Genomic DNA, 14,998 nt, shown 5'->3' with positions numbered 1-14,998 from the left:
GGCGCCGCGGGTGGGGGGTGGGGGGGCGGAGGAGGGGCCAGGGCCCCCCAGGAGCTCTGACTCTGGGGTAAACAGGCGCGGGGGCGGAGTCAACTCTGCGGGGGTGGAGTGGGGGCTTGGGGAGGACACCGTGTCCCGGGCCGGGACTCAAGAGACCCTGTGGCTTCGGCACTAACCCCTCCTAGTCCAACCCAGAGAAGAAGGGTGAGACCAGCTGGGCCCGACTGAATCGCAGTGCCTAGGCGACGGTTTCTCAGGGACTGCAGCGTCCCTCTCAGGGCTTGGGTAGGTTTGCTGTCCTAGACTCCTCTCTTGCCCAGCTCTCCCCACAGCTAGATGCACCCTCCCTGTGCCCATAAAAGGAAGACCGCCTAGAATGGGGTATTTATGTGGCTAAGAGAATTCGGAGTTGTCAAAAGGAAACTTGATTGAATTTCTTCCCACCTGCACCCCTTTTAGCTCCCCTCCTCCCAGAGAGCCCACCCCATCCTCTCCTTCAACCCGGGTCCTGAGTTGCCATTTCGGGGGCTGGGCGCTAGGCCAGTTGGGAACAATAGCCAATGGAACTGAAGCTGCCAACTGCAACACCAGCACAGGCTGTCCCGCCCCCAAGACCCCCAAATTGCCCTACCCCCTCCTGCCTGGGTTTTTTTTCCCCCCCTCCCACCCACAACCCCCCTCCCATCCAGGGACCATCAATGCCCCTTTCATCCCCACTTGGCAGGGTCTGTTGGAAAAAAGGAGGGGCCAGGGGGGAGGAGGTGACCCAGAGTAGAACTGGTCAGAATAAAACCCAGCTTTCAACTACCCAAAATCTAAGGAACCCCCCTACATTCCCTGGTTGAAGCACCAGGTTTTTCTTTATTCCCTTCCCCCACTCACTTCAGAACTATTTTCCCACAAACTGGCACAGAAGCTGGGCACCCTGGCTCCTCGCCTAGTCCCCTCTCCCCTCTGGATGCCAGTTTAACACTCCCTTGGACAAGGAGACCTGCTAGAATTAGGGGCCTACATAAAGATGCCTAGGACAGGAGATAAATCTTACCAGCCCTCCTGGAAGTAGGAGGAAGAAAGTCTGGAATGAGAACTTTTGCTTGCTGGCTTCTCTCCTGTGTCTAAAGTAGTCTTACTTGGATTGATTGGGGGAGGGAAGGACCTGGAGGTTCCAGCATCTAAATTCAGCCCTGGGTCAGGATGACTCAGGGGGAACCTGATAAGGGGCCTACCCAGGGGCGTGGGGCTGGCCTGAGGTGGGAAATTTCCACTGGCATCTGTTTACTTCCTAGGCCTAGGGGGTCTCAACCTGCTGCATACAGAAATGAGGCTGCTTCTGCCCTGAGAGGGTTTCTCTCTGTCAGGGCAGTTCCCAGCCCAGCCCTGGGGTAAGTGGCCCAACAAGGATAACAGCTCTAATTTCCTTCTCTTGAGCCAGAAGCAGCTTCAAACTGTACCTTCAACTAAGTGACAGTTTTAAGTACCTACTATGTGCAAACCACTGGATGGATGGAATACAAAGAAGTGTGAAGTCTAGTCATACCCTCTCTAGAAGCTTATAATGGAATAGTTCAGAGATAAAGATAGAAAAAGTTTGCCTGGCCTGCATGGCTCAGTGGTTGAGCATCGAACTATGAACCAGGAGGTCACAGTTCGGTATGCCTGGGTTGTGGGTTCAATCTTCAGTGGGGGGCATGCAGGAGGCAGCCAACCAGTGATTCTCTCTCATCATTGATGTTTCTATCTCTCTCCTTACCCTCTCGCCTTCCTCTCTGAAATCAATAAAATATTTTTTAAGTAGAAAAAGTTTAAAATATATATAAAATTAATTATTTAAACAGTAAGTCCTATGGCAGTAGTTTCTCACCCTTCTCAAGTGGGAGGTCAGAGATTTCCATTCCCACATGACAGTTGTAGTATCCCCTGATGGAAAGAAACCATGAATTCAGCAATACTTTCAGGTAAGTTTGTACAGTATTCTAATAATCACATCTTTTTATATAGTAACTAGAGGCCCAGTGCACTAATTCAGGGCAGACCAATGGGGTGGGCCGACTGGGGGTGGGGCCATGGGTGGTTGGTGGGCTAGCCCCACCCCCTGGTTGAACTCCCAGTTGATCTCCTGGTCGAGGGGACAATTTGCATATTAGCCTTTTATTATATAGGACTAGAGGCCCGGTGCACAAATTCATGCACCCTGATCAGGCCATCAGGCCAGGCCAGCCAGAGGGAGGGCCTGTGGCAGGTTTGCCAGCCCCACACCCGATGGGGGAGGAGGGGAGGAATGCGGGGGAGGGGGGGCTGGCCAGGGAGAGGGGCCTGGAGAAGACCCACTGAGCTGGAGCTGAGAATGGGCCCCAGGCTTCCCAGGGAGGATGGCCTCAGCAAGGAAACAGAAACCACCAGAAGGCTCAGCAAACAGGCCCAGAGCTCCCTATGTCCAGGCGGACTCAGAGCTGGTGTCTCCATGTGTACATTAGACACAGCCCGGCACTTGCCTTTGTCTCTTGGTCAAATCCATTGCAGCAAAAACTTGTTCCCCTTCTTCTCTTTGGGCCCTTACAACAAATACAGGCCAATTGGAAGACACGGGCCCCAGTGGCAGAGCCAGGCCCCACTGGAATTTAGTCCCAAGACAACTGGGTAGCAATCACCATGGAACAGAACACACTGTTTTAGAATCTTAATTCTCCCCTAAAATGTGCCCAGCTGCTCCTCTTTAGCCAGGATAGACTGAACTAAGGAACCAAAGACCGAGTTTCCTTTGAGGTGGGATCCACCAGGAGCCAGCTGGTGGCAAGGCCCCTCACAGGTGGCTGCCTTCTCCCCAAGTTTGGTGTGCTCTGAGCCATTCCGTTTTGGCGGTGCCAGGTCCTGGGCTGCTGGGCGGGCGGCAGGTCCACAGGTTTTCTCTTCACTGCCTTACTGGCCTCCTGAGCAGTACCCTCCAGCCTGACATGCCAGGCAGCTGTCACTAGAGTTAGGACTCAGAAAGCAAAGGAGCTGGCCCTGGCAGAGAGGGACCCACAGGTGTCCAGGCCATGTCCCCCACCCTATGAAGGGTTCTCTCTTTTCCGTGTCCAGCGCGGCTAGAGAACAGTCCAGTTCCTGAGTAGGGGCAGCTGGGGATTGAGAAAATGAAAGAAAGAGGCAGACACAGAGATGGAAGGAAAAAGCTGGGGCCGGGTGGAACCGCTGCCCTCTCCTGAGGGAGAGACAGGGACCCAGCACCGATACAGGGTGTTTATTTTATACCCCAAATACCAGGAAGTTTCACCAAAGGTCTAGACAAAGGAGATTATGTGCATTCTTGGGTGGGCCCGAGTCGTACTCATTCCTGGTGCTTGGCTGGATTTACATAATAAAACCCACTCCCTGGCACCTGGGCAGAAATGAAGGTCAAGCTGAGAACACTTCTGCTTTTTTGTCAAGATGTGTTTCCAGGACGTGGCTTTGCCTACCACCCTGGATTCAGCTGACAATTTATTAAAGAAATGCCCATGTGCCTTCCCAGGGACTCTCTCTACACCACCTCGCTTCTCAGACTTGCTCACGTGGATCAGGCCAAAGCCCGCTGCCTGAGACTGGCCCCATGTGGGGAAGGTCACAGCAGGGAGAAGGGCATCGTGAACTGCCAGCCTTGGTGACAACTATCTCAGTGCCCGGCTGATTGAGTTCATCCCACAAAGCCGTCATCTCAAGCTGCTCGCTCACGCTGGCCACCTTCACATTCTTCTTCACTGGTGCTTTGGCAGCACCCGTACAACTAGCCCCGAGGCCCTTGGGCTTGGCAGCCCCTGCGGCCAGTGTGTCACAGTGACCAGTCGTTCTGGTCATTGCACCTTTAGGGTCACTGGGCTTTAATTATATAGAATAGACACAGAGGTCCTCAAACTTTTTATATGGGGGGCCAGTTCACTGTCCCTCAGACATTCCACACATGCACACTGCGGGCCCGGGACGAGTCGGCTGCTAAGCAGGACAGGCAGCAGTGGCAAAAACACCCGCCAGGCTGGATAAATGTTTTCGGGGGGCCGCATGTGGCCCGCAGGCCGTAGTTTGAGGACCCCTGGTAGAGGCTCAATGCACAAAAATTCGTGCAAGAATAGGCCTTCCCCCAGCTGCCAGCACCAGCTTCCCTCCGGCACCTGGGACCCAGGCTTCCCTCCTCCAGCCACCGGCAGGCACCTAGTACCTGGGCTGCTTCCCTCCTCCAGTCACCCGCAGGCCTCAGGACCCAGACTGACTTCTGTCAGGCCGCCCACAGGCACCCGGGACCTGGCCTGGCTTCCCTCTGGCCCCGACTTTGTTGGGAAAGATGTCTGGAATGGCGTCCGGAAGGATGTCCAGTCTAATTAGCATGTTACCCTTTTATTATTATAGACTAGAGGCCTGGTGCATAAAATTCATGTACTGGAGTGGAGGGTCCATCAGCCCGGTCTGTGCCCTCTTGCAGTCCAGGAGCCCCATGATTAATCGCCCCAAAGAGGTAGGCACCACCCACCACCACAGTGCCTTAGGTCGGTGGCCTGGGCCTCCCTCTGCGGGGCGATCATGGGGCAACAGCAGGGCCCCCTACCCATTGCATCGCACCCGCCTTGGTTGGCCTGGTGCCAGTGCATGTCATAGTGTGGTCATCTGGATGGTCGTTTGCTATTCAGCCATTCGGTCAATTTGCATATTATGCTTTTATTATTATAGATAAGTACATGTGCAAAGCATATTATTTATTCAATTGGCAATAAGTCTTCTGTGTACATATAGTTTCCAGGGGCCCTTGCAATAATTCAGAAATTCTCACCCCAGAAGGCTGCAGCCCACCAGGCTAGGAAACATTGTTTTAGTATAATACAGAAGAGGAAAAGGGTTTGCTTCCTAGGGTGAAGCACCATATAAGGAATGCAATCATGGAGTATTTGGGTAGAAAAGAGGGGCATTTTATCCAGGAAGAGAAAGCATGAGGGAAATTTTGAAGCTAGGGTAATCAACTAGATATGAGATGACAAGAACTTCAAGAAGTAGGGGAGTAATAGGAATGGAAAGAAAGGAATGGGTATGTAAGACAAGGAAAAAAACACATCGGAATTAGTGACTGATTAGACAGGAAGGGGAAAGAAGTCACCAACCTAGTTGCTCTACTTTAGAATCCCTGCTGTTCATCCATTATGTGGCTTCTGGCTAGAGAAAAGGCCAGAGAGGAACCCCTGAGGAACATCCTTGACCTGCATAGAAACTTACCTGAAATATTTTCAGAGTCTGAGATTCACCCTCACTCTGACCTATTTCACCCTGCCTCCCCCAAATCTCTTAACACTCTAATAATTTCCATGGTAAGCCCAAAAAGAACACCATTTAAAGTTCCTATTGAGCTTGGTCTGCTAAAGCCAATGAGATTCTCCATGTTGGCCTGGGCCTGGAGACTAGAAAAAAAGTAATATTGGACCGAAGCCACCTGTTTTTATTCACCCCTTCCCTGGGCTCTCTTCAGCCTTTGATGAGGGGCAGAGCATAAGGCGATTTGACCAGGACCAAAGTGTTGGGTTAAGCTCGACTGGAATAATGAGGGCAGTTTGATCCTCTGGAGAGATCAGAAGTTTGACAACTTGTTCAATGCATTGTGCAAGGTAAGGAAACCAAAAGACCCCTCCCCCAAAGACTAGGGCTAGAGGTCATAAAAACCACTGAGGTCATAGAAGCCTCCCTCTCTTACTCTGTCTCCCCACTGCTACATAGTCCCCCACCCCCAGCTGCCTCCCACATATGCACACACTTACATAAAAAGGTTATGAAGGATCAGACACCATCTGGGAACCCTTAGGTGCCAAAAGGGGTGACGTGGGTGGTGGCAATGATTGCTCAGAATATAGGGTGCATACTAGTATCCCTAGTGCTAGGAATAGTAGGTGGGAAGAGGGGAGAGAGGAACAAGGAGGAGGGGGTTTGTTCTTGTTGCTGATTCAGATTTAACCCCCATCCTTCTTACTTCCCAGTTCTCCCTTCCCTCCTCCTTCACCCTCCCTCCAGTCTCTCCCCCTACCGTCCTCTCCCACCTCCAATTGATCATGGCATCAGAAGCAGAAAAAACATTCAAACGGTTTGCTGTCTTCGGAGAATCATCAAGCAGTGGCGTTGAAATTAACAACAAAAACTTCTCCAAGCTGTGCAAAGACTGTGGCATCATGGATGGCAAGATGGTCACTTCCACTGATGTGGACATCGTGTTCAGCAAAGTCAAGTAAGTGACCAAAGATGGGAGTAGAGGTCATGAGCAGAACAAACAAGATAGTGAGACATGGAAGGGTTTATGTGATAGAACATTTGTAATGGGTCTACTGAGCGCCCCCTGGTTACTTGGCACTATTTATTCTCTATCCTCAAGACATTCAGTGACCAAGGCTGAGTAAAGGGAGGGTTGGACCTTGGCAGGTGATGAGCTCATGTTCCAGCATTCCTGGATTTTTTTCTTACTGACCAGGGACAAGAATGCACGAACCATCACATTTCCACAGTTCCAGGAAGCAATGAAGGAGCTGGGCCAGAAGCGATTTAAGGGGAAGAACCCAGATGAAACCCTAGAGAACATTTATAAACTCATGGAGGGCAAGGATCCAGCTACCCCTGGTGTTACTGTGAGTGATATTCTTCATCCCTAATACTTGACCCTACTTCCCTGCTACTCTGTCTCCTCTCCCACCCTCTGATGACCCTAATGCCTGCCAACAGAGGTACTGTAGGGAGGCAAGGCAGGAAGCTTCTGGGGGCACTGTTGGTACTGGAATGGGCTTCAGAGATCATCCAGTCATTTCAGAGGTGAGGAAACTGTGGCCCAGAGAAGGGAAGTGACTTGCCCAAGGTCCACAGTTATTTTATTTTTTTTGTTCATCCTCACCCGAGGATATTTTCCCATTGATTTTTAGAGAGCGTGAAAAGGAGGGGGAGAGACAGAGAGAGGGAGACTCATCGACTGGTTGCCTCCCACACGCACGCCGGGGATTGAGCCTGCAACTGAGGTATGTGCCCTTGACTGGAATTGAACCTGAGACTCTTCAGTCCTCCAACCAATGCTCTATCCACTGAGCCCAACCGGCTAAGGCCCACAGCTATTTTAATAGCAAAGTTTAGACTCATTCTCAAGTGTCCATTATGTGAGCCAGGCAACTAGGGCCTGGTGGATACTGCAGAGGACTTGGTATCTGATCCCCACTCTTCTTTCTTTTTTTTTCTTTTTCTTTTTTTTTAAATATATTTTATTGATTTTTCACAGAGAGGAAGGGAGAGAGATAGAGAGTTAGAAACATCGATCAGCTGCCTCCTGCACATTTCGCACTGGAGATGTGCCCGCAACCCAGGCACATGCCCTTGACCAGAATCGAACCTGGGACCTTTCAGGCCGCAAGCTGATGCTCTATCCACAGAGCCAAACCGGTTTCGGCCCCACTCTTCTTTCTGCTCTTATACAAGGTTTCTGGCTTTCTGCCTCTCACCACCCTCTATTCTGTATTTGTCCCCTCTCTCCTGAAAGCTCTTTCTACTCTAGATTTCAAATAGGACCTATGCAGTAGGAAGAATCTTGCATATTGGATCTGGGGTTGAAGTCTCCTGGCTATAGCCTCATCAAAATAACTCCACTGGCCTGCCAGGTGGCACAGTCAGTTGGAGTGTTGTCCCATACACCAAATGGTTGCATGTTCGATTGCGGGTCAGGGCACATACTAGGTTGCAGGTTCGATCCCCCATTGGGGTGCATATGGGAGGCAACCGATAGATATTTCTCTCACACATCAATGTTTCTCTCTCCCTTCTCTCTCTCTAAACAAACAAAAAAAAATATCCTCGGGTGAGAATTAAAAATAATAATAATTAAAAAAAAAATAACTCCTCACTTTGCTGGTGTGGCTCAGCAGTTGAACATCGACCCATGAACCAAGAGGTTGATGGTTTGATTCCCAGTGAGGGCACATGCCTGGATTGTAGGCCCAATCCCCAGTAGGGGGCATGCAGGAGGCAGACAATCGATGTTTCTCTCTATCTCTTGACCTTTCTCTCACTCTAAAAAATCAATTTAATATATTTTTTAAAATAGTAATAACTCCTTTGGAAGCAGAAAAAATCCACACACAGTCCACTCACTCCCATACACCAATGGATGGCTCTATATATATATATATATTTTATTGATTTTTTACAGAGGAAAGGAAAGGGATAGTTAGAAACATCGATCAGCTGCCTCCTGCACGTCCCCTACTGGGAATGTGCCCACAGTGAAGGTACATGCCCTTAACCGGAATCGAACCTGGGACCCTTGAGTCCGCAGGCCGACGCCAAACCGATTAGGGCCCAATGGATGGCTCTTGCCATTGTTTTTGCCCACAGCCACATCGGGGCCCTGAAAAAGTAGCACCATGTCATTGGTAGAACAAGAGCTCTGAGCCCTAGGGGAGTCAAAGACCATCTTATGAGAAGGGGTCTAACTGTGGAGGGGAAAGGAGAGGGATCAGACTTATCATCCTCTGGCTTACAGAAAGCAACAACCGTGGGCGGAGTGAGCCGGCTGACAGACACCAGCAAGTACACTGGCAGCCACAAGGAGCGCTTTGACGAGAGTGGCAAGGGCAAAGGCATAGCAGGACGGGAAGAGAGGAGCGAAAACTCAGGCTATGTGAGTGCCTACAAGGGTGCTGGCACCTTTGATAAGAAGAAGAAGGAGAGTAAGTAGGGAGTAACCTCATCTTAGCCTGCCAGCCCTTGACCCAACATCTTTAATACTGGGGAGCTCAGAAAACAATAAATATGTGTGTGTGCAGCAGCTAATGAACTCTGTCTTCAGCCAGGAAAGGGGGAAGGGAAGGGTGGACTCATGGGGGATGGGGGTTGGGGGGTGAGAGAGAGACAGACAGACAGACAGACAGACACGCGAGAAGAGAAAGCCCAAGGAGTCAGGATTTCCAAATCTCCATCTTTTTCCCTACTTAGCCTGATGCCCTGAGCCAGAGTTAGCATTCTCCTCAACAACTGCTTCTAGAATCAGGTCTGAGGAGTATATTAGGAGATAAGAGATGAACCAGCTGTGGAGATAAAGTATCCGCTACTTGCATTCACACACCACTGACATTCAACCTCCTCTACCTGCCAAAGGGGACTAGAACTTCCTGATTTGATGTAGAATGACCCAGATATCACCAACCAGACCTCTGTCCTTCCACCTTCCTGATCTGCTGCAATCCACATTTCATTGGGGGAGAAACAGAAGCCAGCTAGGGTGGGCCAAGGATCTACTTAGTCTGACTGCTATTATGAGTTTGTTCCAGAGCTAGGGGAAGGGAGAATCCATTTTCATTACTCAGCTGGAAGTGAGTTTTACCCCTCCACACCTCCATCATGGTTCACCTGGAACAGAAGATCCTGCTGACAGCTAAAGGTAGCCCAGGAAGATGACCAGAGTGGTCGTTTTAATGCACTAAGAAAAAAGGAATGAAATCAGAACTGAGTCAGATGTGTTTTTTATCTTTTTTATTTTAAAATGATTAAGGATTTGCAGGAAGATGCACTAATAGTGCAGAGAGGTCCCATGTACACTTTACCCGATTTCATCCAATGGTTCTAGCTTACACAACTCAGATGTAGCTTTAAAATCTTCTGTGACTACATCTAGGCCCACCTCACCTATTTTGTCAGCAGCAGATCTTAGAATCTAGAGAATATCAGGAGGAGCTTTGGGAACAGGATGCAAGAATCTTGCGGGGAGGGGGGATAGGCCAGAAAAAAATAACTTTAAACTTCAGTGAGCCAAGGTGAGAATTGTGGAAAAGAAGTTGGAGAAGACAGGGTGACTAAAGGAGGCTGGGAGTGTAGTGGAGAGACACTGGGTTCCATGGTAGAAGGAGAGAGGAAAGAACAGGTTACATGAAGAAAATGGTTTCATGGAGAGGAGCAGACAGGGAACTGCGAGGGGATTCTAAGGATATGAGGCTAAAATTAACCTAAAGGTCTCAGGGAGCTCCCTAAAGCTAGCATATCCATTAATGTGGGTGAGTGGAGAGAGTCATAGGGAAATGGGGAAGACTGAAAAGAGAAGGGTGGTGGGGATAGGGAGTCGAAACATTGAGCTGGTGCCTGTTGCCATGGTGTGAGCTGAGGCTCTGGGCCTCCATCCAGGATTCAGTATCTGGCCCAGTGGATGGGCAGGCACTGCCAACTGGACACACTCGGCTTCTTGGGTGGGTAAAACTGTCTGTGGGAGAGGGCAGATGATGCGGAAGAGGAGAAGTAAACAAGCTGGAAAGAGCCTAAAAGACGGTCTGATTTTGCATGGTGACTAAAGCTCTGAACATTTTTTCTACCTCCCTGGTCTCTTTGGAGGGAACCCGGCCTACCTTCAAAGTCAGGGGGAAGCATTGTATCAGGAATCAGAGTTTTGAAAAGGGGGACAGGCTGGTCGTGGTGGCAGTAGAGGGTGGTTCACAGTGAAAGCCTCCCTCCCCTAGTAGAGGCCAATGATACCTATTGGTTTACCATCATACTTTTGGGAACAGAGCAGGTAGAGCCTTTGGTTACTTAGGGTGCTATTGTAGCGGCAGCTGGTGGGTGGCTGTTTGGTCTCCAGAGAGCAGATTGTGAGGGGAAATGAGTCCTCAGAGAGTGTACAGTATTCATTGTAATTCTCACAGAAGCTCTCAGAGTACTTGCAGGCCTCCTGAATGTCCGCCCAGGGAGCATGTATCACATAATGCCTCTTTGGGCAATACCAGCTTTGTTGTCTGCCCCTCACATAGGCCATCAGACCATTACAGTAGCCCTGGAAACCCTCTGGGTAGTTAACCTTGGGATAGTCAATGTACATGGTTTGAAAGTTCTGGATGGCAACCTCTATGCTGATGTCCATGACCAGAGTTGGTCCTTGAACAAGCTGGAGGAACAGGAGCCAGGCCACAGCTGGTGCCATTCTTCCTGCTGGTAGAGTTAAGGTGGTTGGAATCAGAGGTGGGCCTGGAGTGGCTGTCTGCCCCTTCCTGGAGCCTCCCGCATGTACCCAGCCATCCCTGTGTGCCTTCCCCTAAATCTAAGAGCTGGCATGTACCTCAGGGATCATCCAGCCCTAGACCTCATGCCCATGAGAGAGGAGACGCCCCAGATCACCCAGCTGGTCAACCACCTTCAGCCATTCCCCCCTTCCCTTGGACTCAGCCTCATCCAGTCATGAGCTGTAACACTTACAGAATAAGAGGTCCACCTGGTCCTTGGGTGAGCAATTCTTGATTATCCCTGGCCCCAGTGAACCCTTCTGGGGGAAAAAAAGAAAGCAGAGGCAATAGAAGGAACAAGCTAGCTACGATTCTCTGATTGCTGTGGAGGACAGACAGGATCTGGAAGATGAGCAGGGCAACAGGCAGGGTTTCTTCATGCCTGAGGCCAAGGACAGCCCAAAGGTGAGAAGAGGCTGGGATGGTTTCTAGATAAAGGCCCCAACTGGGAGGAGGGAATGTCCCCTGACTTTGAGGAGCCCCTGTGCTATGGGGGTTGGATGGATGGGAAGAAAGAGACATTACGATCTGGTTTCCTCCTTGCTGGTATCATAAGAACACTTAGTTCCAACCTCCTTGCCAGAAGTGCTTAAGTTCTTGGGTTTTCTTTGATGTTGACAGGCCCTGTGTTTGCGAACAGGTGAGAAGAAAAGTACTGTCCTGTTTCTGAGGAACAAAGTGATGCTTATTCCCGACCCTTAGAGAACAGAGCGTCTGCCACTCTCTCAACCCACTCACAGGAGCCCACGCACATGCAAGAGCCTCCCACCAGAGTGATGATGCACTGATAATCAAAGACGTCTTTGTGGCCTCCCACAGTCCCCATCACCAACTTCACAACAATCACAGTGATAACAATCATACTAATCTCTCACCTGTAGCCTCAGGCCCTTTTGGAGTTAGGGCACACCTGGAAATTTTTGCTTGATGACCCTGAAGCCTCCAGATTGTCCATTGGGTAGACAATGTAGTTTGGACTGAGGGGGTATGGCCCACGTGAGCCCAGCGGATCAGATTCTTGCTACTATTTGTCATGTTGGGAAAGGGCTGGGCTCCTAACTCCCTTTTTCATTAACACTGCCCCTTCATCAGAAGCAACAAACCTGCCAGCCACAGTCCTTGACTTCCACAAGCCTTTCGCCAGATCTCCCTGCAGCATATGATCCAAGGTGTGGGCTTCCTCTCAGGAGAGCCTACCACAGTCTCCCTGGAGAACAGGAGTAGGGAGTCAGACAGCAGAACTCTGAGTGCTCCAAGGCCAAAATGTAGTTCAGGAGGGGGTGCAGAGAGATGTAGTCATTCGTAGTCCCCCTAACTTGCTCTTTCTGACAGCACAGACTAGAGTCCAAAACTGAACGCATCCTTTTCATAACTTGCTTTTCCTCCTGCAACATCTATCTCGGCTTCCTCAGTTACCTATACAAGAAAATTGAGTTATCTTCCTCCCCCTAACCCCACCTGTGAGGAGGCAGTACCTACATGATGGTTAAGAGCAAGGTTTACGAGTAAAGCAGACCAGAAATTGAATCCTGCTCTGCTGTTTGCAGGCTGTGCACCATCAATCTAAGTTTACTAAAGTACCGTAAACGTCAGTTTCCTCATCGGTTAATCAGTATAATATTTTATTCCTTATGGCAGTATTAGAATTCATTCATTAAGATGTATATCAAGCCCTAACCGGTTTGGCTCAGTGGATAGAGTGTTGGCCTGCGGACTGAAGGGTCCTGGGTTCGATTCCAGTGAAGGGCATGTACCTTGGTTGCGGGCACATTCCCAGTAGGGGTGTGCAGGAGGCAGCTGAGTGATGTTTCTCTCTCATCAATGTTTCTAACTCTCTATCCCTCTCCCTTCCTCTCTGTAAAAAGTCAATAAAATATATATTTTTTTAAAAAAGATGTATATCAAGAGCTTTTAGTTCAGTGCCTGGCACATGTTGAGTACTCAAAATGAGCAGGAGTCCATCGGTCAGGTAACCCTGGAACTCTTTTCTAAACTTTTCCTAAACCCATCCCTTCCACCCTTATTTCTTCCCCTGCTTGGTCTCTTCCCTCTCCTGGACACCACACACACTCCAACTCCAATAAGGCTGTACCCCTCATAGGATGTAAGACTTTCCATGATCTGGCCCTTGCCATGCCTCCAACTGCACCTCCATGCCTGCCTGCTTCTCCCACAGTGCCCCCCTCACCTCCATGTCCTTGTCCATGTCGTCTCCTCCTCCCACTCCTGTCTCTATCAATTCCACTGAGCTAGCGCATAGGAAGACTCAGCCCAGAGACCCTATATAAGAGCCTCTACTTGGAAGACCTCTCTAGGGAAGTGTGCACAGCCAAGCAAATGAGGGGAAAGTCGACACAGGCAAGTGGTTCATCTGTGTCCTTCAGGCTGGTCTACAAGCCAAAACTGAGTGGGAGCCAATGCATGGAGGTACTTGGGCCTACCTGATTCAGGTCTTTGTTTTGAGGAAGCTGACTATATTATGTGGTCCCCACCTCAAAGCATGCCACCTCTTTCCTGTTTTCTCAAGGCTGCAACTTCCCTAAGAGGAAGGGAACTTTCATGTCTCTTGGTCTTCCTCTTTCTTCATTCACTACCCACCCACCACCACTCCCGTCTGCACACACACTTCTAGAATAGAATAGCACATTGTAGAGGAAAGAGTTCGGGACTTGATATTGGATAATCTACTGAGTTTCTGTTTCCTCTTCTATAAAATGGGATTAATACCTTCCTTACCTCATGAGGCTATAAGAATAGAATGAGATGGTCAGCATGCAAGTGCCTCTAACCATTAAACAGTATTTAAGTGGATAACTGGGGATGGTCTCCTAGGTTCCATACCAACTCACCTTTTTCCCTAGTTCACTGAATATCTGCAAAGCTTCTTTCATTCCCCAAAAGAGCCAAGTGACCTGTCCCCATCCCCACTCTGCCAATCTAGAACTCCATCTAATGCTTAAAATTCATCTTTACAAAGCTTTCTATCATTAGCCATGCCCCATGTTGATAACTCTAAAATATTTTTTAAATAATTATTTAAAGTATCATTGGAAGAGCACTATGACAAATTTGGGGGAAATATAAAGGTAAATAAGATAGTTCCAGTCCAGATTAAATTTACAACTCAATAGAAAAGACACACAAATGAGCATATGTTACAAAGGCATGAGCCACAGGGCCAGGAAAAGTACTGATTGTGCAATGGACCTTTGGTTTTCAAACTGCCATTCAGTGGTCTGGTCTTTAAAATCCTATCCTAGAGTATTGATCCCCATAGGATTGCTTTTTCCATTCCATTCTGATATTCTTGTCAAGGTTTCATCTGCTCCCTAAGCCTAAGATGGAATTGTTATCCCATTACACTGGACCTTACATACACAAGAATTATCCTAGAGATGAAGAAACTACGCTTTATTTTATTTTTTATTAATTAAATCTTTATTATTCAGATTATTACATTAGTTCCTCTTTTTTCCCCCCATAACTCCCCTCCACCCAGTTCCCACCCCACCCTCCTCCCTCACTCCCCATGCACTGTCTTCATCCATAGGTGCACGATTTTTGTCCAGTCTCTTCACGCATCCCCCTCAGCCCTCCCCCCCGCCAAGAATAGCCAGTCCACTCCCTTTCGATGGCCCTGATTCTATTATAATCACCAGTTCATTCTGTTCATCAGATTATTCAGTTGATTTTCAGAATCACTTGTTGATAGATGTATATTTGTTGTTCATAATTTGTATCTTTACCTTTTTCTTCCTCTTCCTCTTCTTAAAGGATACCTTTCAGCATTTCATATAATACTGGTTTGGTGGTGATGAATTCCTTTAGCTTTTCCTTATCTGTGAAGCTCTTTATCTGCCCTTCAATTCTGAATGATAGCTTTGCTGGTTAAGTAATCTTGGTTGTAGGTTCTTGGCATTCATCACTTTGAATATCTCTTGCCACTCCCTTCTGGCCTGCAGAGTTTCTGTTGAGAAATCATC

The 14,998-nt window shown here is 48.9% G+C and overlaps 2 protein-coding genes across 2 annotated transcripts; one reads left to right on the top strand and one right to left on the bottom strand.

Moving 5' to 3' along the window:
• Positions 1-5,931: 5,931 nt before the first annotated feature.
• TPPP2 (tubulin polymerization-promoting protein family member 2) lies at positions 5,932-8,793 on the top strand. The gene is made up of 3 exons (XM_015569562.1): positions 5,932-6,229; positions 6,470-6,623; positions 8,516-8,793. The coding sequence occupies exons 1-3, from the start codon at positions 6,057-6,059 to the stop codon at positions 8,708-8,710; spliced, it is 522 nt and encodes a 173-aa protein (XP_015425048.1). The 5' UTR covers positions 5,932-6,056; the 3' UTR covers positions 8,711-8,793.
• Positions 8,794-9,554: 761 nt separating this feature from the next.
• On the bottom strand, positions 9,555-12,425 carry RNASE13 (ribonuclease A family member 13 (inactive)). The gene is made up of 2 exons (XM_006772376.2): positions 11,209-12,425; positions 9,555-10,944 (listed from the first exon to the last, which is right to left on the bottom strand). Exon 2 carries the CDS (start codon positions 10,934-10,936, stop codon positions 10,475-10,477), a length of 462 nt encoding a protein of 153 aa, XP_006772439.1. The 5' UTR covers positions 10,937-10,944; positions 11,209-12,425; the 3' UTR covers positions 9,555-10,474.
• Between the last annotated feature and the right edge of the window lie 2,573 nt (positions 12,426-14,998).

Source organism: Myotis davidii, unplaced genomic scaffold (genome assembly GCF_000327345.1).
Source record: "Myotis davidii unplaced genomic scaffold, ASM32734v1 scaffold666, whole genome shotgun sequence".
NCBI lineage: Eukaryota > Metazoa > Chordata > Mammalia > Chiroptera > Vespertilionidae > Myotis > Myotis davidii.
Note: the sequence above shows the minus strand (reverse complement) of the source record. Positions and strands in the feature narration are given on the sequence as shown.